The sequence below is a fragment of the Chenopodium quinoa genome, unplaced genomic scaffold, assembly GCF_001683475.1.
Source record: "Chenopodium quinoa cultivar QQ74 unplaced genomic scaffold, ASM168347v1, whole genome shotgun sequence".
Classification (NCBI taxonomy): domain Eukaryota; kingdom Viridiplantae; phylum Streptophyta; class Magnoliopsida; order Caryophyllales; family Amaranthaceae; genus Chenopodium; species Chenopodium quinoa.
The window spans coordinates 2,202,461-2,230,402 of NW_018745024.1; the positions used below are offsets into that span (position 1 = coordinate 2,202,461).

A 27,942-nucleotide genomic window follows, 5' to 3' on the forward strand; every position below is an offset into this window, starting at 1 on the left:
TGTTTATTCTGGTTTCATAAAAGAGTTATTACATTCACAGTATATAGAATAATCACAGTAATGCATGTGAGGTTTGTGAATTATAAATTCCTGGGGTACTTATTTCACCATCATATCAATCTCCTTATTTTACTTAATAATTATTACTTTAATATGTCTAATTTTGTTTTTCCTTTCATAATTTTCGGCATGATCGAGATAAGTACTTGGCAAAAACTTGTATACAAGTAGGTGTATTGTATACATTGTTCTAGTCATCTCAAATCACGTAAAAGTGAACAATGTGGTAACATTTTATACTATACACCCGTTGCATATAAGAATATGGTCTGCTATACATTGCATGCATGCGTTAAATTGCGTTTTGACATGGATTCTTTGGTAGTGCAGAGACAACACCAAAGAAAGAAATAAGGAAAAGTTGAATAGCCACAAAAAGCCTCAGAAATTGAATAGAATTGATGGCATTTAGAAGAGCCATAGGGGCAGTGAAGGATCAAACTACCATTGGGCTAGCAAAGGTAGGAAGCAGCGCCTCGTTATCGGACTTAGATATAGCCATTGTTAAGGCAACCAGCCATGACGAGTATCCAGCTGAAGAGAAATACTATGATGAGATCTATAGCTTGACTTGCTACTCTCGAGCCTTCATTGGATCTTGTGTTAGTACGATTTCTAGGCGCCTTAGCAAGACCAAAAATTGGGTAATCTGACTTTATATACTTATGATTTACTACAATGCTCAATCTTTTGTTTGATTTGTTATTCACCGAGTTAGTAGGCAGTGACTAATATGCAGACATTAGCTTCCTTCGCCTTTTATAATCATATATAGCGAGGTGCATCATATAACCAATTGACATATATAGGAGTATTCACTTGGGTTTAAATACGAAGATACTCATAACATATTCACACTTGTACCTAATGTAACCAAATAAAAATAATGCTCGATCACATATATATGGCATTTGTTTCTTACTCTTAAACATACAGGTAGTAGCCTTGAAGACACTGATGCTAATCCAAAAGCTGTTATCAGAAGGAGACCCTGCCTTTGAACAAGAGATATTCTACTCGACAAGGCGTGGGACTCGGATGCTCAACATGTCAGATTTCCGAGACTCACGGTCTAATTGTTGGGACTACTCGGCATTTGTAAGGATGTTCGCCTTGTACTTGGACGAAAGACTTGAATTCAAGGTACAGGGGAAGAGGAAACATCATCACCATAGAACACGCTCCTATTCATCCTCCTATGAAATGCAGCAGCCGGAAGAGCAATACCGTGACTCAAGTAATAATGTTTCGGTTTCAGGTTCTTCTCCATGGACAGTAGCAACTACTGACCTTTCCACTGAACAAGTATTGTCAAAGATTCACCATTTGCAACAACTTCTTGATAGATTTCTATCAACCAAGCCATCAGGTTCTTCACCTCCCTGCCCTTCTTACTATTTCAAGTATATACAAAACATTTGTACCCTTAGCTATTTTCATGCTGGTTAATGAATCGTCTTTTCTTGGTTGAAATTATAGGTTCTGCAAAGCACAATCGTATCGTAATAGTAGCTCTGTATTCGATTGTGAGAGACAGCTTCCAAATATATTATGACATTACAGACATACTAGCTATTCTGATCGATCAGTTTATGGAGTTGGATATCCCTGAATGTATCAAAGTACATGAAATTCTTTGTCGTATTTCAAATCAATTCGACGAGCTCGATTCATACTATGCCTGGTGTAAAGACATAGGAGTGGTACGGTCCTCCGAATACCCTGAAGTTGAGAAAATCACCCCAAAGAAGCTTGATCTTATGGACGAATTCATAAGAGAAAAAGCAGCTAGTATCGTAAACAAATTGGCTAACATGGACAGAAACAAAGAGGAGAAAGAATCTGCCTCACTAGAGGAGAAAGAAGATGAAATCGTCGAGGATATGAATACAATAAAGGCACTTCCTCCAGTAGAAGGTTTCCCAAAAGAGGAAGAGAAGGAACATGAGCCAAAGAAGAAAGATGAACCTGAATCCAAAGAGGCTGATCTAATAAACTTAGGAGATGATGCTCCTACAAATGAAGAGCACGAGGATAACGTTGCCTTAGCATTATTTGATGGAGCAACAGGCGACAGCCTAACCCAACCTCCATTGTGGGAGGCCTTCAATGACACATCAAATTGGGAGACGACATTAGTCCAATCAGCTAGCCATTTGCCCCATCAAAAGGCTTCCCTTGGGGGTGGCTTTGACACAATGCTATTAAATGGCATGTATACACAAGGGGCAAATAATGCAGCTTTAGCTGCTAATCGCATGGGAGGAACAGGGAGTGCTAGCAGTGTGGCTCCAGGATCCCTTGGAAACCCCCAGATGCTAGCATTACCGGCTCCATCATCATCTTCAGGCTTCTATTCGCCTGTCGTAGACCCATTTGCAGCATCATTGGCAGTCGCCCCACCACCTTATGTGCAAATCTCAGAGTTAGAGAAGAAACAAAGACGGTTGATTGAGGAACAACTGATGTGGCAACAATATCACAGGGATGGTATGCAAGGCCATGCTGCACTGTCAAACATACAACAAATGCCAACCAACATGGGAGGTTTTGGCCATGGATATAATGCCTATCATTACCGATATCGATGCTGAACTGTATACTAATACAATAGAACATTCACAGTAGGATTTGGTATTTGTTGTAAGAATGTAAACCTCTGTAATTTAAAATTTGTAGTGAAGTTTAATATAAATACCAAGGTTTGTGAGTAGTCAATCTCAAACATTAATGGTAAGCAGTCTAATGATAATAAGCAGTACCTGACAACATATTTAGACTATTGACATACTAACCAATTTGAGGCCAGAAAAAGTGCCACTTTCAGTACTCTACTGGGGATCAAAGAGAGACTAGGTAACTGAGAATTACTTGAACTCCTTTCTATACACTTACAGAGAGATCACGTTGTAATTGCAAACGATGTGATAAAAAGCTGGTGATGAAGGGCAATATCAAAGAGGGAAATCTTACATTTCAGAACACTAAACAGTCAGCATGGACAAAAATAATAATCTACTGAGTTATTCTATATTTCAGACACGAAGAATAGGCCAAACCTAATTTGCAGTCTAGTTCATATCAAGATCTTCAATCAAACAATTTAACATGAAAGATTCTGCCATAGACCATTCTTCTATTACTGGTACACAACTACAAAGACTAAATGTCTCTATAATATCTAGAACTGATCAATAGAAACATCAGACTTTGATCACACTTCATCATGCACTAAACTAAGTGGCATCATTGTTATCTATACAATAAGACAAGTTATGCATCTACCAAAGAAGTTTGTTCATCATTGTCTCGTCATTTTCATCAACTACCTGGATGTTGGCAAGCATTACAAAACTCAAATCCCTATTTTACGCAGACAAAAAAAGTTGAAACTTATGTTGACAAAAATAGGAAACTGAAAAAGGAAAAAGAAAAGAAAAATGGCAAGAGAGAGATGCAACACATGGGCTCATCATTCGGTGTGCAATGAACTATTGCGCTGCACCAAATTGTAGCAGGAAATGACTTGGTAGCCATAGCATTATCGCATATTTGTTTTGGCAGATACACCCAGTGTCATTCCTACACGAACCAAAGTCTCAAGTGATCGGGCACTATTATCTAGGAGGTCCTCGTCCAGTTTTATTGCGCCCTGCAAAGAAAATAAAATCAATAGAGAGCATGTCATCTATCTCCAAGAATCAATTTGTTCTAGTAAAATTTAGATTGGCACTGATAGAATGCAAATTACGGAGCTGTTTAATGTTTAAGGCCTTCTAGTCCTCCTAATTAATTGGCATGCATTTCTAACAATCTATCTTTGACAAAAGTAGTAGCGTGAATAACAGCATTATGCCAGGAAAATTTACAGAATTTATTGTTAGACACGAGGTCACACGACTGGTATCAAAGAGAGTGATCTGATAATAGAGATTGCAAAGAAAGCAGAATCAGGGAACAGTTATGTGCGGAGAACAAGTAAAAAGCAGAGAGAAAATGATAAGACTTTCTGCAGATAATAGTTTTAAAACAATTGTTACTAAAGACTTGTTAACAATTTCAGCTTGAACCTTAATGTTGTCGACCATCATATTGCTAACTAGAAATATGCATTTAATCTGAGAGTTGGAAAAGAAAATTCTAGAATAAAACTTAGATTGCTGTTAAGTACTTCCTCCATTTTTTATTAGTTGACACCTTTCTATTATTACGCTTACCAACACATGTGTTTAACAATAAATATCTCTAATTATAACCATTGTAAAATTATAAAAAGTGGATATTAATAAAATATATATCGAGACAATTTAAAAAAGATCTCACATGACTATATTTTTTTTATCGTATCTATAGATCGTAAAAAGTGTAGTATGTGAATAGTGTAAAAATCAAACGGTTTCAATTAATAAAAAAACGGAGGAAGTATAATGGTTGGTTATGAAAGGAATTTACGGAATTTGAGAGTATAAAGTCTCTTTATTAAGATAAAAGTTCTATTACATAAAGCTTTTGTATCTAGAGTTAAAGATAAAGTTCTGAATGATACTTGGCGTTTTTAGTTATGTAAATAAAATGCATCATGAGAGCTGAAGGGCATGAGTATTTTTGTCCCTTTTTTAAAAGGTCAAATATCCTAGGTGTCTTTCTTATACATCAATTTATTTTTTACTACGTATATTCAAAATAATCATAAACCTAATTATAATAAAATATAAATTTGAACGTAATTTTACAAGTGAAATACCTTCTCAAACACACAAATTACAGTGCTTCCACCAAATGAGAAGTACCCAAACTGCAACATCAGTAAACAACAATTGTCATGGAGATTGTAAAAGGAGAAAATAGGCACAAGTGCACAACATTCAGTAAGTAAAATTCAGGAAGTCCCAACCTCCTCGCCCTTCTGAACATAGTCACCTTTTTCCCTAGTAAATGTAATGCTGCCAACCATTGTTGCACCAATCGCAACAAAAGCTACCTGCAACCAGATTGATGATAGCTTAATGAAAAAAAAAAACAGCTTCTCTTCCTTGGGAAGTGGGAACACTAAGATGACTGGTCTAAGCAATACAGCAGCAGTCATTCAGAAGCAATTGTGGCAATACTTAATTATGACTCTCAGCAGTTTGTTTAGTTTAAGGTTTCCAAGGAATGAGATGCAGGAGCATCAAGGTGGAATTGAAGAGTTCTATTACCTATATACCTTACCCTTTAAATCCATTCTATTTCTCACGGAGTTAACTAACACTTACTTAACAATTGATAAATCTGAATGGTTTTATACTTAAATTGCAGTTTGTTAATAAATATTCACAAACAAGTAATATAAGACTTTTTAATTTTTACATCACACAAAGGAAAAAATGAAGTAAAATCAATCCCATTGATAAATTTAAATGAAATGGACTATGCTGTAAACACAAAAGACAAGTTAAGGTGTGACAAAAGAAGCTACTTATTAACAACAAAGTCCAGCATCAACTTTGATACTAGTTGTGAAATAAAGAGCTCAGAAACTTTATTCTCAAAATATGGAAGTAGGTATGTGACTGGTAACATTTATTAAACCATGTTCCTGAAAGAAGCTAATAGCAACACTAACCTTTCCAAAACATGAAGTTGATATTATAGACACAGCTCTCTTATTCTCTGTGAAGACATCACAAAGGCTGTTTACAGCAATAGGATTAACCTGCCTCAACCGGAAAAAGGAAAATTGAAAATGAGAAACAAAAAATATATGGGTCAAAAAAGAGAATAATATCTGATTCTATAATCACTTAAAAAAAAAAAAAACAATTTTCAATAATTCATACAGTGTATAAGCACCCAGGTATATGAACAAATCTCTCAATGGTCCCCGAAACTGGTAAGTGAAAACGATGATAATCCTGCAATAACAGTTTGATTATAATTATGTCCAAATGGTGGAAAAGGATGCTGGCTAGTTCAAAAAATCTTCTTAAGAAGTTAACTTTACTAATTACCTGAGGAGCTAACCGAAATATCACCAATGCTCCACCAATGAAATGACTGGCAGAAACATCATTTCCCAATAGGCCTTGAATAGAGAATTTCCGACCCTACATAATCATATTATATCAGCTAGGAGGCAAAACTCTGGATTTAATCAAACAACTAGCATACCACTGACCATTGTACTTTTATATTTTATATGCTCTAAATTTTCACAAATTATAGTAAAGGCCAATTTTTCTGTACCAGAGCCAAAGCTTATCTGGTGAGAATCCACCAAATATCAAGTATTCTCAAGAAGTCCCCCTATAAAATAAAATACTACAGAGGTCTAGATAAATTATAGGGGCAAGGTCTGAAGAGACCTAACTATATTTATAAGTTATTCCTTTGTTGCTTAACAATATACAAGATACTTCTTCAATAAAATTATGATCAATTCATATAGATTCAAGAGAATGCGATATATTCAACAGTTTGCAGCACCCATCCAGAAGCAAATATGACACAGCAATAATCCTACGAAAATGACAATCCCTACCATAAGTACACAGTTATTAATTAAAATGTTGGCAAGTAGAAGCTCTCACATGTAATAAATCAATAAAAACATGGTGGCGATATTGTATCAAAGGTCAATGAAACAAACAAGTAGAATAACTTTGCTGTCAATCTGCCATGTTTTGTAGAGATAAAAAAGTAGGAGGATGAAAGTTTCCTTGATCATTTTATTGTACAAATGCGAAGATCAACTTGTATTGAGACTAGTTCTACAAAACACTGTTTTCTCCTTTAAATATACAAATGGTATATAGTACCTTGACCCAGAATCTGGTGCTGTCTTCCACATTTTTAAAAGCCGTTAGACGAGAATCTGCACCACATACTGCAATATCATCACGATCCATGAAGGCAATGGGTCTTGCACCAGGTTTTAGTTCCCGAATGAAAAATTCATTAAAGGTCTGTACAATCAAAAGTGAGACGTTAATTGATAGTGAGAAAATGACATATAAAAAAATGAACAATGGAGATATAAAAGAAGTCTTCATCAAATCATGAATAAGCAAAATGGACTATACAAAGATGCTGCTGCCTGATCCAAACTTCAAAATGAATCAAGTAAACAAACAGATAGGGTGATTTTCCCACATAGATCCCACTCTCTGATAACTTCTGTCTTTAACAAACAGGGAGAAAACATAAAAATGAAGGCACAAACATTATGAAAATGACCACAAGTCCAGTGGTGTCACTGTCTGTCATCCCTAAATCAAATGCATAAAGATATCCCTTAAAATTCAGTATTAAAAAGATTAACAGCAAAAGTAATGGAGTAAAAAACAACTCAGTTAACTCACAACTAGCACAATCAAGTTAACAATGCTAGTAAAATCCTTCAATTAATTATTTCTCCTTTGTCCACTTTTGTAGGACCATTACCACTCTTCAATCAAGCCTCAAAATGTTGAATCACAGAAGGATTCACAAATGAAAGAAGATAACAACAAATATCTTGCATATGCAGGATTTAAGCTTTTTAGATAACAAATAAAGGTCCCCAATCAGATAGCCTACCAATATTGGCTAAAGAGGCCATCCTTGGTTGCAATGAGGCTTCCCATGGAGCTGAATAACTTTACACAAGAAGTTGATTTATTAAACTTCATGCGGGGCCTAAAATCATCCTTATTTTCCCAGAAAATCCCTATTACAAGTAGTGAGCAAAGTGTAATCTAAATCATTATTTTTCATACTTAAATTTGCAATCTAATCCACAAACTCTTAAATCTTCACTTAAGCTATAATCACAGATAATTCAACCTGCAATTCCCTTTAACAAAGGACTACACTAAAAACATCCACTATCTCACACCGTTGTATCTAAATTCTATTTTCTACTACCTAGATTCTTGTGGAGAAAAATGTGGGTTACTTAAGTTCTAGAAACTTTATGAACCCTTTTGATGCCATTTTGTCATGATAATCAAATTACGTTCGCTGCCCTGGTGCCTAGAGTCCCAAAGTACTTCATGATAAAGAGCTTTGCATCAGCTTTAGTACTAATGGACATCCCACATTATGCTTAGAACAAAATTTACAATGGGTGCGACGACATGTAAAGATGAAATCAAACCATATGAGTTCAACTATTCAAACCTTGAAGTGATCCAGAGGGTATTTTGTTTCAGATAAGTTCAGCTGATCCTGCAAAATATAAAGTTTATATAAACAATTTACTATTCAGCATATTATATTAAGAGCATATGAGGTATGATTGACATACAAAAAAAGAGTATTTGGTAGTCCTATTCTATGTTATATAATCAGTGATTTGAATTGTTTTTAAATGGCATAACATAGTATTTGAATAACCTTTAATTAATCTGGTAGTTTACTTGGAACCAAGTAATGAATTTGAGCTCTCTAATGTACTCCTTTTTGTTGTTTGATCTAGATGTCTAGTAAAGGTTATCTACTTAGCTCTTCCTCAGGTAAATAAAATATTGGATATATGAATCCATACGGCAGCTAAGATATTATGTATACACAGTCTTATCTCATCCCATCCAATATAAATCCCAACACACCATATCAACAATCTACTGTTTAACTGATCAAGGAGAACCCAAAATAAATAAAATTGATTATCAATGTTTTACTTGCATAGTTGCATGGTGCATGTTAATCAATTCTTTATTGGGCCATAAGAAAATTGATAATCATTTCACAATCTACCAGCTAAAATAGTAGTGTTATAATTTTATATTCAATTAGTTTTTAAACAACAGAGAAAAGGAAATAGCAGGAATAATTAGAAAAAGCCATAAATGCAAATATTGGACCATAAGAAAGAAACACTCCCCCCCCCCCCCACACCTTCCCAATAACAACAATAACAAAGCCTTAGTCCCAAAATGATTTGCGGTCAGCTAACATGAATCGTCATAAGGGACCGTCCGAAAGAGAAAAAGTTCCTAGCAAGATAGCGGATTAAATAATATATGGCCCCTCTAAAAAAAACAGCTAAAAGAATTTGACTGTATAAAGAAAGAGCACAATTGTCATCATTACTAAAGATGGCACTGGCAGGCCGGCCCGAAGCCCGGCACGGCAGTTTCACAAAAAAAACAGCACGGCACGAAACTGTGCATGTGGGCCGCCTTTATTTGTGAAAAGCACGATAAGGCTCAACACGACCAGGCCCGACACGACAAAGCATGCTAAAATCAATGCAATTTTTCTTAGGCACGCAAGCTCGGCACGTGGGCTTGGGCCGTGCACTGGCCAACCTTTTGAAAACTTTGGCCCGACACGGCACGACACGAAACTTGTGGGCCAAGCGTAACTAACCTTAAAGAATGTGGGCCTGGCACGAGGCATGACCCGACACGGCCCAGAGCCATCTTTAATCATTACCAAACCACCAATAAAGGGAGAACACTAGTACCGTACCTTGAAAAGTTCAATAAATTTTGGTATCTCTTTTGTAGATTCAGCCGAGTTCATTTTTTCTCCTTGCTTTTCAGAGAGTTTTTGCATAATTTCTTTGCCTCCTGCACCACAATCATGAGGAAAATACAGTTTAATATAAAAATAAAGGCAATTGCAATATAATCTACTAATTTCTAAAAAAATGGGGGGGGGGGGAGATGAAGAAGAAGACGATGTCATTGAAATTTTAGCCATATATGTTATACAATTGGAAAAAGGTAGCACAATGCAAGCTTATAATACATATAACTATTCAAGGTGTAAAGGAGAACTGTTAATACAGTCTTGAAATTGACAAGTACTATAATTCATGAGATTAACTATCTAAAAGCCAAAACAATCTATGACAGAATACTAGAATAGTACTCTCACGTTTCTTTGTGCTACCCAATTACTGTGGATGCAAAGATCAAGTAGAAGACAGGGGAGGAAAGACATCCATGTATTTCTACTGTTTAGAGGACAGGGAGAGAACAAGGTATGAATAATGGGTTTAAATGGGTCCTATGTAGTAACAAGGGAAGGCAAAAGGTAGAAATATATTTAGCTATAAGATTTAAGTGGTAGTAGGTATACACAATGGATGAGAACAAATAAGGACTAGAACCAAAAAAAAAAAGAAAAATATACAAATGGAGGGAGTACAATGAACTCGCCATTAAGCATATTTTTTTAAAAAAAAAAGTTTCTATGAAATACATATTCTCTGTAAAGCTTGTTAGCAAGAGCAACATATTAAGATAGGTGTAGAGCTGTTGAAAGTTCCAAAACAGCAGGACAACATAGCAAATAAAAAACAGACCAAACATAAGGACATCTGACTCTATAACTTATAAAGTATCTGACAAGTTGGCAAAGCTGAATATTAAGATCAGATACAAGAAAAGCCTCTTATTAAATTTATTACACTTAATTGATTGTACCTTTTCCGAGAAAGTAAAGCCCCGGTTTATTTTGATACAAGGATCTCATTGCCAAAATAATCTTTCCATCAATCAGTTCTTCCACCAGCCTCTTTGTTGTACGATCAAAAACCTAGAGCATCAACATTACAGTTTATCAACAGAACCGAATGATAAGTGTATAATTTGAGGTGCCAATTTATCAGAAAACACGATGTGTACTGCAGAAACTTATAGTAATTAAAACTAATATAATACTTCCTCTGTTCTTTTTTTATTGCACCATAAGGGGTTTCACGCTTGCCAACGCATTACTTTGGCTATTAATATCTTTAATTATACTTTTGTAAAAATTATAAAAAATTGATATTTGAAAAGTAGATTTCAAGACGAATCTAACTAGATCTCACGTGACTATGTTTTTCCTAATAGATAAATCACAAAAGATGGTCAAAGAAGATTAAGTGAATAGTGTAAAAGTCCTTATGGTGCAATAAAAGAAAAACGGAGGAAGTATAATAATTGATGCTAGCATAACTAACATTTCCTGCATACCCAGGATACAGCCCACATAATGTACTTCAGATATTAATGAAAGGCAGACATGGGGGATGTGAATTGGGAACCCCAAAATAGATGGAGGGAGTATATGTATTCAAATAATTCACAGACATATCATCATCATATTAATCCCTATTTTACTTGTTATGTGATTGAATTATAATGGAAGTTAAATACATTAGAATCTCAAATATATTCATTTCTTAATGAGATGTGTAAGGTTATAATACACGAAGTATGTTATTTGAATTGATGGATTTGGTTCCAAAGATAATGGCTTTATATTTGTATGAGGGAAGCTAATGGTTCACATTTAGTTACAGCCAGAAGAACTACTCTAATCTCCGGATTGAAGGATCCAACATAAAACTCCCATCCTTCCTGGCCAATGATGAAACTCAAAAGAATCCACTAGCAAACTATCCTTCTCAGAAGTATAGAATAGCAAAGCGACAGTTCCGGGAGGTAAAAAAAAACCAGCTATCTCAGCATAGGATGGAGATTGGTAATTAGTGAAATAAAGCTCAAAAAGACCATCCTCTTTCCATACCAGAATATGTCCTGCCTTTGAGCCTGAGTGCAAGCCAATGCCATAAGAAGAGTATTGTGCCCACTCACTCAGTTTGAGTAGCCATCTAAATACAGCAAAACAGAAATGAAAAATGAATGTTATTAAATCTAATAAAGACTTCAAGAAAAACAGCAAAAGCTAAGTTACAAAGCCATACTAAAAATATGAGGGGTAACAAAAATCCTATTGGGCAGTTCACTGGTTCAAGACCGGAGCATATTGGACCGAAGACCAGCAAGACCCATAGATCAGAACAATAATGCTAAAGACCAGACAAGAACAGACTACACAAGACTGTTACAACCAGTCTAAACCTAGACGAGAAAATTTCAGGCCAGTTTTTAAACATTTTGTATGTTTTTATACTTTGTATTATTTTATTACATTATAGAATAGAAGAGAAAAATAAATACGCCCTCCATTATATTTTTATTGCAAACCTTCCTATAAACAACCCTTTTTTTTATTGCAACACTTAAATGGAAATACTATTAACTATTTTGTAATATCTCTCTTCATATGGTCCCCACTCATACCCCACCCACTCTTTTTTGATAATTCCCTTCCCTCAACTCCCTTACTCTTACATAAACTGTTCACCCACTATCACTTTTACTTCATTTTTTTTCAACTTAACAAAGCCCACTTACATTATATTTTTACAAATTCAAATCAAGTGCATAAAACTCCTTGCAGGTCAAAGTGTTGCAATTAACACAACAACAACAACAACCAAAAAAAAAAAAAGAAAGAGAGAGAGAAAATTGATAGTTCAATGAATTTTTTGAAAGTATAATATTGAATAGCTCATAATATACATTATAAAATCCTCCTCACATATTTAAGGAGAAAATCAATCAATTTCAAGGCTTATATGTATATTTTGTAACAAAAAATTGGTCTAGTCCAAGACTGATATTTAACGGATTTTAGACCGGACCAAACCGAACCAAAGACCGTATATTAAACTTTTCAACTTGGAGATCGGACCATTTCTTTTATTTTGGATCAATCTCGTCCAGTATATTTTTATATACGGACTAATTTTGCACACCCCTAACTGACCTAGGGGCCAAGAGCCTAGGAGCGTAGGCTGTGAGATTCAGCATTTAATTAATTTATTAATAACCAGAGTACTAAAACTTGCTTAGGTGAAATATTCTTACCCATATGAAGCCTGCTTATCTGTTAAAAATCCCCCACTCATGGCATTGTTTCTTGTCCCTTCATTAAAACACAAGGTCATATGAACCATGCTACCAACCTGATTGGAAGCGTCAAGGAGCTCACCACAAACTGGACAAGAATTAATGAGGGGTTCCCTGTAAAACAACCAGTTAATAATAAATCAGATGCTCAAAATATAAGAAACTCACAAATCATAGCTGACCAAAGAACACAATTCCACACTAATGCTTACAAAAGCACACAAATAATAAGGGTGATTTGCACGGGGTAAATGAAATGGAATTAAGAAAGGGTAAGAGAGAATTGAAAGAAAAACCCTTTGATTAAAATTGTTGTTTGGTAATATTTGGCCATTCAAAACTCTCTACTCTCACCATTGCACCACTACCACCTTATCCCTTGTTTATATGTCGCTACCACCCTTCCTCGCCATCTCCCCAACACTGTAGCCCTTTCTCTCCTCTTTTTGTTTCATCACAGCCATTGAAGCTCAAATTTCAGGTTCTAATGGTCAAACTTGAATAAGAAAACTCTGCATTTACAATTTTCATGGTCAAATTTGACCTTTCAAAGCCATAATTTAATATAAGAAAAGGTAATTCCTCATTTTTAATCTTTTTTTTTTTTTCCAAATTTTAGGGTTGTGGGTTATTGGTAGTGATGGTGGTGGTAATGATGATAAATGTGGCAGTAGTTGGACGCCTGGACGGTTGTGGTTGCAATAAAGAGAATGGAAGTACCATGGGGGGATGGAGAGTCATGGTATAGGGAATTAGCACGTGGGTAATTCAATCTTCAAATCCTCCATCACTACAAATTGCAATTGCTCATTGACCAAGTATTCCTCTCAACTTTTGCTTTTGAATATGCGGCAGCAAATTTGTCTTACAACAACCAACAGTGACATTCACTAGTTGACTATAGTGGACATTGGATTTAGGAATCACCAGCATGTTTTAAAAGAAAACAACCTGATCATTCTGTTGGCACTTAATGGCAGAATTCCTACTAATTCCTAACTATATTAGAGAAGCTTACAAGTAACAAAAAAAAAAAAAAAAACAATCATCTTAGGTTGAACTAAGCCCCTAACCAAGAGACCTTGGTGGTGACTTTATAGATAATATTGATATAATCCAAACTCTGTTAAAGCCTTCCATAGCTCACTTTCTACTAATACTTCAATTATTTGCATCAATAATCTCTTCTCCTACAAATATCATAACTTTTTTTTTATTATTAATTTATTTATTTTTTTTTTTTAACAAACTAAGTACCGGGCAACTAAGCTGATAGCAATCTAAACCCACATTATATTGAAATTCATGTTTATAAACTTAATATCATAATTTAAAATTTTTAAAAATCTACCCATGAACAGAAAATGAGATCCCAAATTCCCAATTATATTTCTTAGGCTAATTTAATCATGCTCTTACACGACATACTTTTCTTGATGATAGGAAAGTAGGGAAGCCAATTCGTCGATGCTAACAACTCCATCCCTGTTTTTATCTGCATCCCTGAAAAGCTCGTCTTTCTAGAAAGAACAGAACAAAATACAGTTCCTCAGAAACATAATAAAGATACAAACCAACTTTGTAGCACTATACATATTCATTCTGAAAAGTAAGATATACAGACTTTGTCAGCTGCAGCTTGGTTACCAAATGCATCAATCAACTGAGAGAATTCAGAGAAAGAAAGACAGCCATCTTCATTATAATCCTACAAAGAGATAAAAAATTCAGACTTTGGATACATTTATAATGATCATTTAAAGTAAAGGAAAAGGAAAAGGTAAAACTATTACTACATATAAAAGAGCAACAACAATTAATAAGCTTAGCACAAAAAGAAGTATCACTCCTTTCTTTGTAACACCTCTCGTAATTCCAGCTTATGGTGGTAGTAAACTAATAATATGACAACAGAAATACAATATGCAACTTCCAAAGCATGGAATCCATTGTTAAAATTGCTCAAAATCTTACAAGTAGGGATAACAATCCAATCTTATATTTTAGTAACTTGTTTCAGTATGTATGTTAAAGTGTTAGTGATGAAGATTCTGATGACATCGGAAATGGAAAATGAGCTAATAAATACCAGACTTTATATTGAAAATTCAAAACAAAAGATCATGTTGACAGGAGCAGAGTATTGAAGTACATCATAGAATTCATGGCAAAGATCCAAACAACACCCAATTCTGCTTGGAAATACAAAATAAAGAAAATCTGGGTCGCTGAAGTGATCTAGAAAATCATATCAAAGCTGGATGAATCATGTGTTGACATTGAGAAGGATCAAAAAATGTTGGGACGCTTGGAAAAAGGTCAAAGCTAACAATGGACTTCTATACTTCAAACATCAAAGTATCAAACACTACAACCAAATGTAAAGCTCCTCGAAATGGATAAAATCGTGCAAAGATTCTCATGATCCTTGTACCACAACACTCCTATATAAGTAAGTATCTTAGTCACTTGAAAGACTCCTGTAGAGTTCAGGTGCAATAACGGCCTCCCCCTCTTTATTCCAAGATAGTAAGGAGAGTCGACAAATTATATATATGATTTATGGATAGGTTAGCGATTCTAGTATAGAGTATTAACTATTAACTAAACCAATTGATATACTAGATTTGCTGATCCGTTTGTTAACTTTCTAGAGTTTCTACACATGATCCAAAAGATGCCCTCAATTATTTATGTCATGAAAACTCATCAAATATATCATTGACCAGGACTAAAAAGAGGTGACTTAACTCTTAGCTATGAGGATATTTAATTGAACAAATACCTTGCAAATAATTACTTGTCAAACACACACAGTATTAAACGACATACCCCAATAGACAATATGCGCCGTGCAAAATCCTTCTCTATTTCTTCTGGATCCTACAAGAGACAGCAACTGACCAATAGTCCAAATAAGATTGAAAATTCAATCAAACACTTATATATATAATACATACCTCAACATAACACGAAAAAGATAGTTTTCCAACCACATCGGTCGAGGATGGATCCAAGAGATCAACTTCGGCTATATCAGACTCCAAATCCTGTAAAATGATACTAGTTTACATGCATGAATAATCTCAGACACAATATTATTATTTTACTTCTGTCATGATATTTACAAGTCTGAGAGGATATAAACTCTATATACCAGACAGCTAAAATCAAAAAGGATAACAATTGACAGTATTAGTCTCAACTATGGACAGGCTTCTTTAAATGTTCGCAACTTTGGATTAGCCAGGACAATCCGAACTATTGGGTGTTTCTTCTCTAATTAGATTATGAGACTTTTAACCAGACAAATAGGTCAATTACAATCTTTCTAAAGTTAATTTCAATTGTGAGTTTCCAAGTTTGCCTCCCCTCCCTCACTCCATCATCAAGCTCTGCCCCTCTACCCTAATAGCACTCCCCTTGTTCCTCCGTTATCCATATTCAGCATCTATGAGAGCGATTGAAGAGCATGATGTTAGTAATCTAGAGGCTATATCCATGTGTAAGGCATCAACGATTCAACACAACAAATCAATACAATAAGATACCTTAATAACCTATATACCCTAAATTACTAAACATGTACCATCGCTTTTTCACATTATATTAACTATTTAATCGTTAATATCTCAAATTCTGTATAATCTAAAATTATAAAATTTACTTTTTGAAATTTACATATCAAGAAGATTTTAACAAGACCCCACATGACTAAATTTTCCTTATATGTTGGTGATTATACATGATCAAACTTTGATCTCTTTAACCAAGACTACAGTGAATGGGTGCATCTTTTGGAGACAGAAGGAGTATAAATTATTTTTTTCCTTAGGGAGTTAGGTGTGTTAATATCAAATCAACTAAATCACATGGATCTACCATAAGCTGAATATATGAAGGGCAAAAGAGTATTGTTTCGGAAGGTAAAAGGAAGAAATTGAGTTGGATGTAGATTTTACATGTGGTGGACTGTGGAAGAGGAAAAAGTATGGACCTAGCGGAATCAAGGTGACTAGTTGCTCCACAAGAGTTTACCCAGGAGGTCATGGCGTGGCGGTTGAGAAGGGTGTAGTAAGGTGTCCAATGAAGGGTGACTTCGGTAATTGGGTTGGGTGGGTCTAAAACAGAAGGTGGGGAGCAAATCCCGGAATTTCCCTTTTAGGGCTGTTAAAATTTTAAAGTTAAATGGAGTATGAATGTAAAAATGCTCTATAATTAAAAAAGTGTTTTATCATTACAATGAGAATAAGTTAAAAAGAAAATTCCTTGAAGGAAGAGAGAAAAAAAAAAAAAAATTGAATACTAGATCTAAATATTGGAACATACTAAATAACCTGTTAAAAAACAGAGCTAAAACAAAGAAACCTAATCTAAATCAAAATGCTTAGGGCTTATTTGGCATTGTTTTTTTGTTTCTTTATTTTTTTTTTTTTTTTTTTTTTTGTTGAAAACAAAAAACCAAAAACAAGAAAAAGCTTTTTTCACACCTAAGATTCATTATATGACAAATATCATATGATTTTGAAAACCAAAAAACTGAAACCACAACAATACCAAACGAACCCTTATTCTTAAATATTGATCTCACAACTTCGGCATAACCAGCTTAACCTATTGCTTCAATATTTAAAGCCACTAAACCAGAGAGATTTATATGTATAGCTACTTTAAGGTTTATAATAGCTTTGTTGAGGGGGAAGCCTCCCCTGGCAGGGAGAGGACATGGTAGTTTCTACCAAGGGATGGTGCAGTTGAGTGGATGAGAAAGGTGAGGATGCATGGTGGTTCTAGAAAGGGAAGGTTTAATTGAGTGGATGGGTAAAGTGAGGATGGGGCTCTAGTGGCTTGGCAGATGCAGCTGAGGATGAATGTTGGCATGTCGCACTTATCTACTGAACTAATTAGATTAGGTTGAGGACTTATTAGAGAAGAAACCCTAAAACTGGGGCATTTCTTAGTTAATCAAAAGTTTGGACCTTTTACAGGAAGATTACTCATAGTTAAAACTGGTACAGTCAGTTATTCCTAATAAAATTGACCAAATTTAATAATTGAGATTATCTAAGGCTTTGTTAGTAGAGAAATTAATTAGATAATGCACCTGAGTTAGAAAAACAAACAGGTTAATGTCACAATAACCTATGAGATTGTTCTTCTTCAATAAGTTGGTCTGCAATATACAAAGAAAAAATTATGTCAGAATATATACATATTTTTAAAAGCTACCAAGTAGTCTTCTCTTAGACTAGAAATATCAACATATCTATATTTATCACTGTAAGAGTCGACTAAATTCTCTAGAATGACAGCATAATACATATACGGGGCTGAAGCAGAAGATGTCCACACCTCATAGACAGTTACTCTTGCAATATGAGGCCCATTGCTTTCTAGAAGAAGTTTCTTTTCCTGCAAGAAGAAACAGATTGACATTTGTTCAGGAGAGGAGTACAGCAAGGGATCATAATTAGAGAATAAATAAATGAAAGAATTTCAATGAAGGAGAAAAGGGGAAGAAAACATAAAAGTCAATAAAAGGGGAGAGTGGGGGCACGCTGATGCGTCGTTGCACAAAAGCACCATAATAATGATAGTGAAAAGTCAAATTCATTTCTTTCTGTTTCAATTACTAAACAAATTTAGCAGTAAGGTCACCAGAAACAAACTACATTCATATAAAACATCCACATTGAAGCAGCCATCATCTCAGGAATTCCACATTCACATCAATCTTAACTTTGTAAGAAAACAAGACAACATGATTACATATATTTACGCTGCAGTGATATTTGTCTAAATCAGTTTCCTACCTGACCAAATCTTAGGACGTTCATGAAACATGGGGAATTGAAAGTAAAAGTATAGTGCTATAAAGTTTTCTAACTTAGCACTGGATAAAACTTTATAGATAGTCTGATAGTAATAATGAAATTAATGATGCTGATGGCCATCATAGCAGATGCTGCCAAGCTGACATGGTATTAAAATTTAGCAGTGGATAAAACTTAACACTGGATAAAACTTTATAGATAGTCTGATAGTAATAATGAAATTAATGATGCTGATGGCCATCATAGCAGATGCTGCCATGCTGACATGGTATTAAAAGATATAAATGAATAACATTAACATAAAAATAAATTGCATGATAAAATTGTAAGTGGCCACAATTTATTTTTATTTTTTTTTTTTAAAAAAAAAGGAAAGAAAACAAGTTCGCTAAAGTAAAGATTGAGCTTTACATTATAAGAGGGTCGGGGTAAATTAGATTGTCATAACGAAAATTGCAAAGAGGATCAGGGGCAAGTAAGTCTAAACAAAATCATAAAAGTAATAGCATAGTTCTACTCAACAAGAAGGCTTGTGAGAGTAACTACAACAAGACAGAGTTAAAACTATTTCCCAAGATAAAATCCCTCGATGCCAATGCTTCAGGATGTCCTGCACCTTATGTCCAAAAGGACTTTTTGTCATAAACTACCTTTTAAAAGCAATGTTTTGTGGGAAACTACCTAATAAAAAAATGTTGCAAGAAACTACCTATTAAAATAAAAATGTTGCAAAACTACCTATTAAAATAAAAATGTTGCAACAAACTACCTATTAAAACAAATAATGTTGTAAAAAACTATTTATTCGTCGGATTTTCGTCTTTGACTAATTTCTCCGGCATTGACCACCCTCGGCCAATCACATGATTTAAACTAACCAAATTCACACCTTTTTACCTCCCCAATTCAGCGTTCAGCTTCCCCTTTTCATCCTTAAATTAGGTCACATGAAGGCTTGTGTTGGTTTTAGGGATGCGTGAGGGTGGTTTTAGAGGTGTTTTGAGGCGTGTTCGGGTGATGTGGTGGTGGGTAAAAATCATACGGTGATGGAGCGGTGATAAGGAAGGTGGCATTACTGGTGGGGCATGGAAAAAAAAGGTTTTAAAAGGTCACGTGATTGGCAAGTAGGTGGTCAATGCCGGAAATATTAGTCAACGGTGAAAGTCCGGTGAAGGGTAGACTTTTATAACATTTTCATTTATAGGTAGTTTCTTACAACACTTTTTTATTAGGTAGTTTCCCACAAAAAATAGCTTTTAATAGGTATTTTCTGACAAAAAGCCCTTTTCAAAACCATGTATGGAAAGTAGAAAACTAGCAAGCTACAAGTGGATTACATATAAACTGAACAAATTTATCTCTATTACCTAAGAAAAGCTAATGCCATACAAAGTAGTAAATTCACAATGCAGCAATAGAATGGCTTCAAGTTAAACTACTGCTCATGGGCATACTGCATATATTCAATCACAAAAAATGACAAGTCAAATGATAATTTAAATCTTGTTGTAACTACTTTAACTCAACAGCAATTACACTCCCTCAGTTCACCACTGCTCTGATATTGGACACCTTGCCTACAGTTAGTATTTCAATAAACCATGGCAAAATCTATGCAATTGTGACATCTTATGATTTTCATTTTACAATTTGACATTTACTTTTAAAGATAGACATCTTATGCCAAATCATTTCATGGAAAGAGTGCAACACATAAGCATCAGACCATTCTCCATCTAAATTACCATGATACTGCAGCTCAAGAGAATAATACAACTGAAGCACAAGAAATTATAGCTAATGCCTAACAGCTTACTGCTTCACAATGTGTATCTAGAGAAAATCTCATTAGGGATAAATAGAGCCTGCTTAAATGCTTTCATTTGGAAAACTGCAATGGATGCAAAACTCCAATATAGAAGGCTTCATCAATAATAGATAATCTCTGTTTCAAAAAAAAATAATAGATAATCTCAAGATCTTTACATCATTTATGACTAGTAATTGTGTAATAAGATTCTTCTATTTCCAATAACAACATTTGAATATCCCTCCAGACAATATAGGGCTAGGCTTTGCACCTTAATTTCATATTTCATGTAAAGTACATGATTTCCGCTGCTACAGTTCATTGCTAAGTTGGGGACTTGATTCCCATATTGGTCATATGAGGCCTTATGTAGGGTTTATATAGGACAATGGGCTCTCCTCCCCTTAAGCAAGCTTTAGAGAATGGTTATTCTTTCATCCAGAATCAATGATATCTACCACTCCTTTGATCCTCCGGATTAGTAATCTTCTCTCTTCTACCTAAAGGGGTGGTATGTTATGGTCCATTGCAAGGAATGAGACTTAAGTACAGGGGATTATGTAGGATTTAGAAAGGATGATAGGCTCTCCAGTCTCTGTCCCTTCAGTTAGCTTTTGGAGATGGGAACCTATTATCATATATTACCTGCATAATCTTTTTGTACTTGCAGCAAAATGCCAGTGAACAAATCTAACAAAAATCTGCTTCTCGATGGCCCCCTATAGAATCATAATACCCTTTGTACATACATTCCTTTAGTTGACCAAAAGAAGGAACTCACTGTAATGAAACAAAATTTATTCAAAGACAAGCTACATTATTACAGCGTAGTTAGTTACAGAAAATCACCAAAAGAACCAAAGAGAGAAGCTTGAAACCAAAAGGCAACACATCCCAGTCCCTTGCATTAAGAAAAGAAAACATGTAAAATCCATAATCTACAATCTTACACTATCAAACATGAACAGATTTTAGTCCCAGATGATAAGTGAAACAAGCAGAACACAAATATTCCAATCAAATAAACGGATAAATTGGTTCTACCATGCCTAACATCCAAATTAATATTTTCCAAGAAACAGAACATTAAGGCACCATAATAAAATACAGCAAAAAAGCCAAAAAGATATAAGTTGAAGTTGCTTACAGAGTTCCAAACAGGCTCTTCTGTTCTGCACAAATATAAATAACACAGGTTAATTTAAAAAGGCAAGAACATCTTGAAAGATTAGAGATAACAGTAGAGAAAATTTTGTAACTAAATATATAAGGGCAATTCCCGCGCATATTGTAGTAGTCACCATCAACTCTTAAACAATAAAGAGAACTAATTATGAAGAAGTAGAAGCAATTAGGAAGATTCATGCATAAACTATAAACATAAAGGTGACCGTTAATGGTAGGATAACGGAAAGGACCCTATTGATACATAATAGTAGTTGAAGGTTATGATGTGTAACTTTCAAAAGCAGGGGGGGCACAGCTTGGAAAAGTCAATACTACAGGGTTATAGTGTAGAATTTCCCAATTAATTTTATTATTGACAAATGACAACATAAGTGTTCTCTAGAAAAATCCATTTTATTCATTTCAATCATCTAACTTCCATTCAACCATTTTTTCCAAGACCTTGTTTTGCTACCTTTTCCTCAACCTGGCAAACCATCTCTAAAAGTCTTAAACCATCCCCATCCTCACCCCATACTACACAAGTTTAAAAAAAAAAATTGATTGTAAACGCAATAATAATGAATATAAAAAGATAGGGACAAAATATAGATGAGCACTTCAGTCTTACTAGTTTAAAATGTTGTGTACAAAAGAGTTCCCATGAAACTTTCTTGTGAAACTAGCCAATAGGCTAAGCTATGGGGTGTCAAGACATATACATGGCCAAAACTAAAAAAAATACAAAATTAATCACTGAAAAATCTCTAGCAATTATATGTACTACCTCCATTCCTTAGTACGTTCCATTAGAATGTTGTGTCCAAACACAAAGGGCTTTCTGACATTACATAGTCATATCTTGAAACTTATACCAGTATTCTGAAATGACAAATGATAGTACATTATATGTAAAAGATGGTTTACAGAGTAACCTAATTCCCAATCTAACAGTATTTTCAAGATACACTCCTTTAAATTTCATACACAAAACAGAACATGATTGTCATTATATTTAGTATAGCACATAAAGAGACTGGCTTACAAAAAATAAAACATAAAAAAAGAGAAACTAATTAGATACAACAAAGTCAAGTGTTAAACAAAGAATACTAACTGATCGGTGATGTCTGTGCGGAATGTCTGTTCTCCAAGCGTAACACAGGCCAACCATTTGTCTTTAAAAGTCATCTTTGCCTATATATATAAAATTCATAAAACTTTGTTACTTTGAATTACATGCTTATCATGTTACAAAACAAACTTCTCGACAAAAGAAATTTCAGTTGTTACAAGCCAATCCCCCCCCCCCCCCTTTCTTCAGTTATCCTAGGTTTATTTTGCCCAAATAGAGCTTCAAAATGAGGGTAACAATAAACCTATACGGTATATAGTAGCGCTTTCCCTCTTCATCAAACAATCAAATGCAAATCCTATTAGAGGAAATGTTGCATAAAGGCAAGAGGATACCAAGTTCTTAAACAAGTATTCATTCTATTTTCTATTGGTTGTCCCATTTTCTTTTGCCATAATTGGCAATTTAGCTATGATGGGGATGAGTATGGATCAATGTATAAAAAGGTTCAAGACGCACAACAGCGCGCCTCAATGCACCTCATTGAAGTGAGGCGCATATAATAAACAATATAAAAAAAAATATGATAAAAATCTTTGTGCGCATTCCTTAAGCTTAATAACGCACCTTAGCCACTCATCATTGAAATCACCTTGCCTAGATCACAAAAAGCGCATGACCCTTAACACCTCAGCACCTAGGTGTGCTTTTTCAAACACTGGATTGGATATTGCATCAGAGATGATGAAAATAAAAAGGTGATTCATAATAGAGATGTGATTTTTAATGAAATAGTCATGTAAGGAACAGTGCTTGAAAAAGTTTGCCTAGGCACTAAGGCACAAGATGACATGAGGTTAGTGCTTAACTTGGTTTAGTGAGACGTTTTTGGTTAGGCATTGGTTAGACGCACGGGGGCGCACATGAGACGCTCCTCTGCCAATTTTTTTTTACTGTTTATATAGTGCGCTTCACTTCAAAGAGAACTGAGGTGCACCTAGGCGCTGCATAACCCTTCTCGCTTCAGTGTGCCTAGAGCTTTTTTATACATTGTCAAGGATAGACATAAAACTCACAAACAGAGTGGGCTAAAATTTGTAGATGAAGATTATGTCCCACACAATATGATGAAAGAGTCGATTGTAAAGATAACCTCAACAAGAACACGTTAGACAAAGCAATACAACACATTACATTATACCACGATCTCCTAGTCGTGAGAAGAACTTCTCGGCCTCATGATCCTAACATAAAATACATGAATTATCTATATTTATTGGTTAAGGACACCCTGAATGGCAAGTGGGACCTTGCAATGAAAGATGAGATTAAATCTTTTATTTCAAGCCATACATGGAAAGTAGCCGAGTTACCTATGGGTAAAAAAGGCACTTCACAACAAATGGGTATATCAAGTGGAAAAAGAGCATGATGGTTCTAAGAGATAAAAAGCTCGATTAGTAGTCAAAGGATGTCGACAAAAAGGAGTTGACTACAATGAATTTTGTACCTGTTGTGAAACTCAATACCACTAGAACAGTGTTGAGTACTGTTGTTGCCTGGGCGGATCAAGAAAAAATATTTAACGGGGTCAAAATACATTTGATAAATTATAATGAGGTCATTTGATCAAAATACATTTAATTTTTATAGGAAAAAAATTTAAATTTATAGGAATTTTTTTTTCTCATGTTCAAGTGGGGTCAAGGGACCCCACTCAAACATACATGCATCCGTCACTGATTGTTGCCAATGCTAATCTACATCATGGGCAATCAGGCATGAAAACTACATTTCTTCACAATGATTTGTATGAAGAAATATATACGCATTCACCAGAAGGTTTCTTAGGAAGTGGGAAGGAAAATATGGTGTGCTAACTTTAATAAAAAAAAAAAAAAAAAAAAAAGTTTGTATGGCCTAAGAGAAGTGCAACGCTAACCACTATTGCTACATAAAGAGATATCGATCAAGTTATATCATCTTACTACTCTATGTCGATGATATTTTAGTATTGTACATGGATGATAAAAGAAGGTTGAAACAACAATTTTCAAAGGAGTTTGACATGAAGGACTTAGGTCAAAAAAGAAGATTTTCAAAATGCAAATTACAAGAGGTAAGCAAAAAGGAATTTTGCAGTTACCTCAAGTACATTAAACGTGTTCACAAAAATTTAATATGAGTAATGTTAAGCCAACACGCAACTACGCAAGTCACTTTTGATTATCCAAGGATCAGTCTCGTCATGCACAAGAAGAAGATAAAGAATATATGGCTAAGGTTCCTAATGCTTGGCCATTGGGAGTTTGATGTACGCAAGTATGCAAAGGTTTGTACAAAACGAGATATTAAACATGTTGTAGGAATCGTTTGCTACTTCATATGTCAAATCATGGAAAAGTTCATCAGGAAGCAGTGGAATTGATATAAAGTATTTACAAGGTACCATAGATAAGTGTTTGTACTTTAATAAAGGTGAATTAAAAATACAATTGTAGAGGAACCATAGGTTATACATTCAAAGTTGGAAATACAATGATAAGTAGATGATACGGCTTCAAGGTAGGATTCCAGTAAGAAAATAATGTACTTTACGGTTAGAGTCAAAATGCAATACACTTGGCAATAAATTCAGCTTCACATTATAGAACTAAGCATATCGGACTTTGATATCATTAAGATCTCTATGCAAAGATGAAGTACTAACACTAGAGAAAATTCAAGGAACTAAGAATCTAGCGGAGATATCTTAAGGAAAACTAATTTGCAATCGTACTTCGATTTTTTGCAATTGTAAAAAGAGATATCTTAAGAATCTGGGCAGAGATATCCTCACATTCCCACTTCTATTTTTTATTTTTCTTGTACTTTTTCTGTCTGCAACTAAATAACAGAAAACTAATTTACAATTGTACTTTTCCTTGAATTTAATTTTTCATTGAAAACATTTTACATCAAACCAAATAGGGCCTTAGAGTTGATTAACTTTATTGCTCTTACCAACATTTTTGAAACTATTAATAAATGGAATAAATAATACATATATCTTAAATAGTTATTTTACACAATAAAGTAGCTTTAGTTACTATTCACAAACATTTTATACAAACTGCTAATACAACCAACTAATCAAACTAAGGGTCTGTTCTCATTGACTGAAATCAGTTGAACTGAACTAGCTGAACTGAACTTAGTAATTAGTGATTTTTAACTACGGATTAGTGATCTTTGATTATTCATTGATTATTCATTACAATACATATGTGTATATACATATGTACATATTAAAATATTTATGAAAAATATACTTTATAATTATAATATTTATGGAAAATATATTATAAACATGAAACCCCAAACACATATACTATATAATTTAAAAATAAAATATTATTATGACAAAAGAACACAAAACACTTTGTTGTTTAAATTTTTTTTTAAAAAAAAATAAAAAATAAAAAATAAACAAATTTACGTTTTTAGTTGCAAATAATCGTTGCTTGTTGTACTCTACACAATTTTATTCATTTACATGAATTAGGGATTCCATTTACGCACCAAGTTGAAATCATGGAGCGAAGAGAAGATCATACTACGTACGATCCTAACAGAAAAGCAGCTATGGATATTGTACGACAAGGAATAACTGATCAGATATGGAAGGAATGCCGAGGTAATGGAGGAGCTTGGTGGACAAGAAGAAGACGAAGAACTAACCGATTATGAAAATTAGTTTAAGTTGTGTACTACTCTAATTTTCTCAATGAGTTTAACAGTAGAAATGAGCTGAACTGAATTTCAATGTATGAGAACAGGCCCTAACTCTTAGAGTGATTTCCATCAATATTATTAGAAAGTTATAGATTCCAAGATTATGTTAGTTTTTGTAAATATTTCCTACATACCGTCCATGTAACCATAAAAATTGATTTATATTTTTTTTTTAAAAAGTAAAACCGCTAATTAAATTAGCGGTTTACTTACACGAAACAAAATAAATGAAACCACTAATTCAATTAGCCAGCATTGTTGCAAAATAGTTGATGATGCCGACAGTGTGTAGGGAATATTAGCAAAAAGTGACGTATTCTTGAAATTTATAACTTTTCCAACCATTTCTATGAAAATCACTCTAACTCTTACAATCAACTATTCAAACCAGCTCTCTAACAAATAACAACTGACCCCTCGTTCGGCTCGTTGCAAAGTGTTGTATAAATCACATTAGTCATTGTGGGTCAACATGAACTCGTAAAGTATGAGAAAAGTATAAAAAGTCTAACCAAGCTACTTATATTTTTCTAATACTCATTTTAAGATACAATAAGGCAATAATACAACCTTTTTTTTTTTTTAGCTCAAATGATAGATTAAGAAGTTTTGAAAAAACAAATAAACATAAAAGGACCTAAACGCAAATCTAGTAAAACAAAAACATAAATACTCCGTAATATACTCACTATGACAGGTAGGTCCGAGTACGTGAATAGTATAAAAGTACAAATTACGTAAAGCAATAATAATAAAATAATAAAAAGTCAAAAAAGAAATTTAAAACATACAGAGATGAGAGTGAGAAGAGCAATTCCGGCGAAATCATCTGCAGAAACCAACTTAAATCCATTCCCAGATTGCTTCGATCGACTATCACGCCGCAGTTTTTGCCGCAACTTTGCTCTGCGACTTTGAGATGATGATGGTGATGAATCTTTCGAACTTCCATGCCCCATTCTTCTATATCAACAATTTTCACAAAAATGGCGAACAACAACCAGAATTTCCAATTTTGAAGTGCTTTTTTAAGGAATAATAAACAGTCGAATTAATGAAAATTAATTTGGAATAAGAATAAGAATAAGAATTTAAATGGTCGGTTACATTTAACAATTGAAAAGGCAAATGTACTGAGCAGTTGGAGAATTTGTCCTTGCTTATTTTTTGGTGGGGGTGTATTACTTAGTTATGGGGTTGACTGTTGATTTGTTTTCTCTTTATATCAAGGTTCAACATGGAAATTGGTACGAGTATACTTTTATTGACCGAATTCTCATAACACGATAAGAGATAATTTAGTGGTTAGGATGAGATACTCACCTCGTCACCATTTAGTTGTAACAAAAAATTTGCATGATTATAAAGAGTTTAAGAACTTAACTTTGGAATATTTCCAATAATAATGTTATGTGTGAGAGGTTATCCCACGTGGAAAAAGTAAGAAGGAAATGCATTGTTTATATTGTAAACAATTAGATATGAGTTATGAAATGGGCTAAGTGG

General features: G+C 34.2%; 2 protein-coding genes across 5 annotated transcripts; one reads left to right on the forward strand and one right to left on the reverse strand.

Moving 5' to 3' along the window:
* Nucleotides 1-397: 397 nt before the first annotated feature.
* Nucleotides 398-2,757, forward strand: LOC110708971 (putative clathrin assembly protein At1g03050). The gene is made up of 3 exons (XM_021887201.1): nucleotides 398-704; nucleotides 997-1,429; nucleotides 1,540-2,757. The coding sequence occupies exons 1-3, from the start codon at nucleotides 462-464 to the stop codon at nucleotides 2,652-2,654; spliced, it is 1,791 nt and encodes a 596-aa protein (XP_021742893.1). The 5' UTR covers nucleotides 398-461; the 3' UTR covers nucleotides 2,655-2,757.
* Nucleotides 2,758-3,109: 352 nt separating this feature from the next.
* Nucleotides 3,110-27,715, reverse strand: LOC110708281 (phosphatidylserine decarboxylase proenzyme 2-like). 4 transcript variants are annotated; one of them, XR_002508690.1, is made up of 22 exons: nucleotides 27,228-27,715; nucleotides 22,705-22,784; nucleotides 21,568-21,592; nucleotides 18,129-18,188; nucleotides 17,881-17,949; nucleotides 15,737-15,826; nucleotides 15,609-15,659; nucleotides 14,401-14,484; nucleotides 14,196-14,296; nucleotides 12,735-12,890; nucleotides 11,548-11,632; nucleotides 10,458-10,569; nucleotides 9,496-9,596; nucleotides 8,200-8,247; nucleotides 6,858-7,004; nucleotides 6,051-6,146; nucleotides 5,880-5,954; nucleotides 5,666-5,755; nucleotides 4,955-5,041; nucleotides 4,805-4,855; nucleotides 3,524-3,712; nucleotides 3,110-3,389 (listed from the first exon to the last, which is right to left on the reverse strand). XR_002508690.1 is itself a non-coding variant. In XM_021886370.1 (21 exons), exons 1-21 carry the CDS (start codon nucleotides 27,393-27,395, stop codon nucleotides 3,602-3,604), a joined length of 1,887 nt encoding a protein of 628 aa, XP_021742062.1. In that variant the 5' UTR covers nucleotides 27,396-27,715; the 3' UTR covers nucleotides 3,110-3,601. The 4 variants fall into 4 exon arrangements, 3 of the variants coding, with proteins under 3 accessions (XP_021742062.1, XP_021742063.1, XP_021742064.1); XM_021886370.1 differs by having other exon boundaries at nucleotides 3,110-3,712; XM_021886371.1 differs by having other exon boundaries at nucleotides 3,110-3,712; nucleotides 14,205-14,296; nucleotides 27,228-27,713.
* Nucleotides 27,716-27,942: the final 227 nt, after the last annotated feature.

Excerpts from the sequence above, each read along its gene's own strand:
- LOC110708971 (XM_021887201.1), top strand. The coding sequence starts at position 462 with ATGGCATTTAGAAGAGCCATAGGGGCAGTGAAGGATCAAACTACCATT. Across the intron at positions 705-996 it reads TTAGCAAGACCAAAAATTGG|GTAGTAGCCTTGAAGACACT; the intron begins GTAATCTGACTT and ends TTAAACATACAG. Across the intron at positions 1,430-1,539 it reads TCTATCAACCAAGCCATCAG|GTTCTGCAAAGCACAATCGT; the intron begins GTTCTTCACCTC and ends TTGAAATTATAG.
- LOC110708281 (XM_021886370.1), bottom strand. The coding sequence starts at position 27,395 with ATGGGGCATGGAAGTTCGAAAGATTCATCACCATCATCATCTCAAAGT. Across the intron at positions 6,147-6,857 it reads GCACCAGATTCTGGGTCAAG|GGTCGGAAATTCTCTATTCA; the intron begins GTACTATATACC and ends ATGATTATGTAG. Across the intron at positions 5,756-5,879 it reads TACCTGGGTGCTTATACACT|GTTAATCCTATTGCTGTAAA; the intron begins GTATGAATTATT and ends CGGTTGAGGCAG.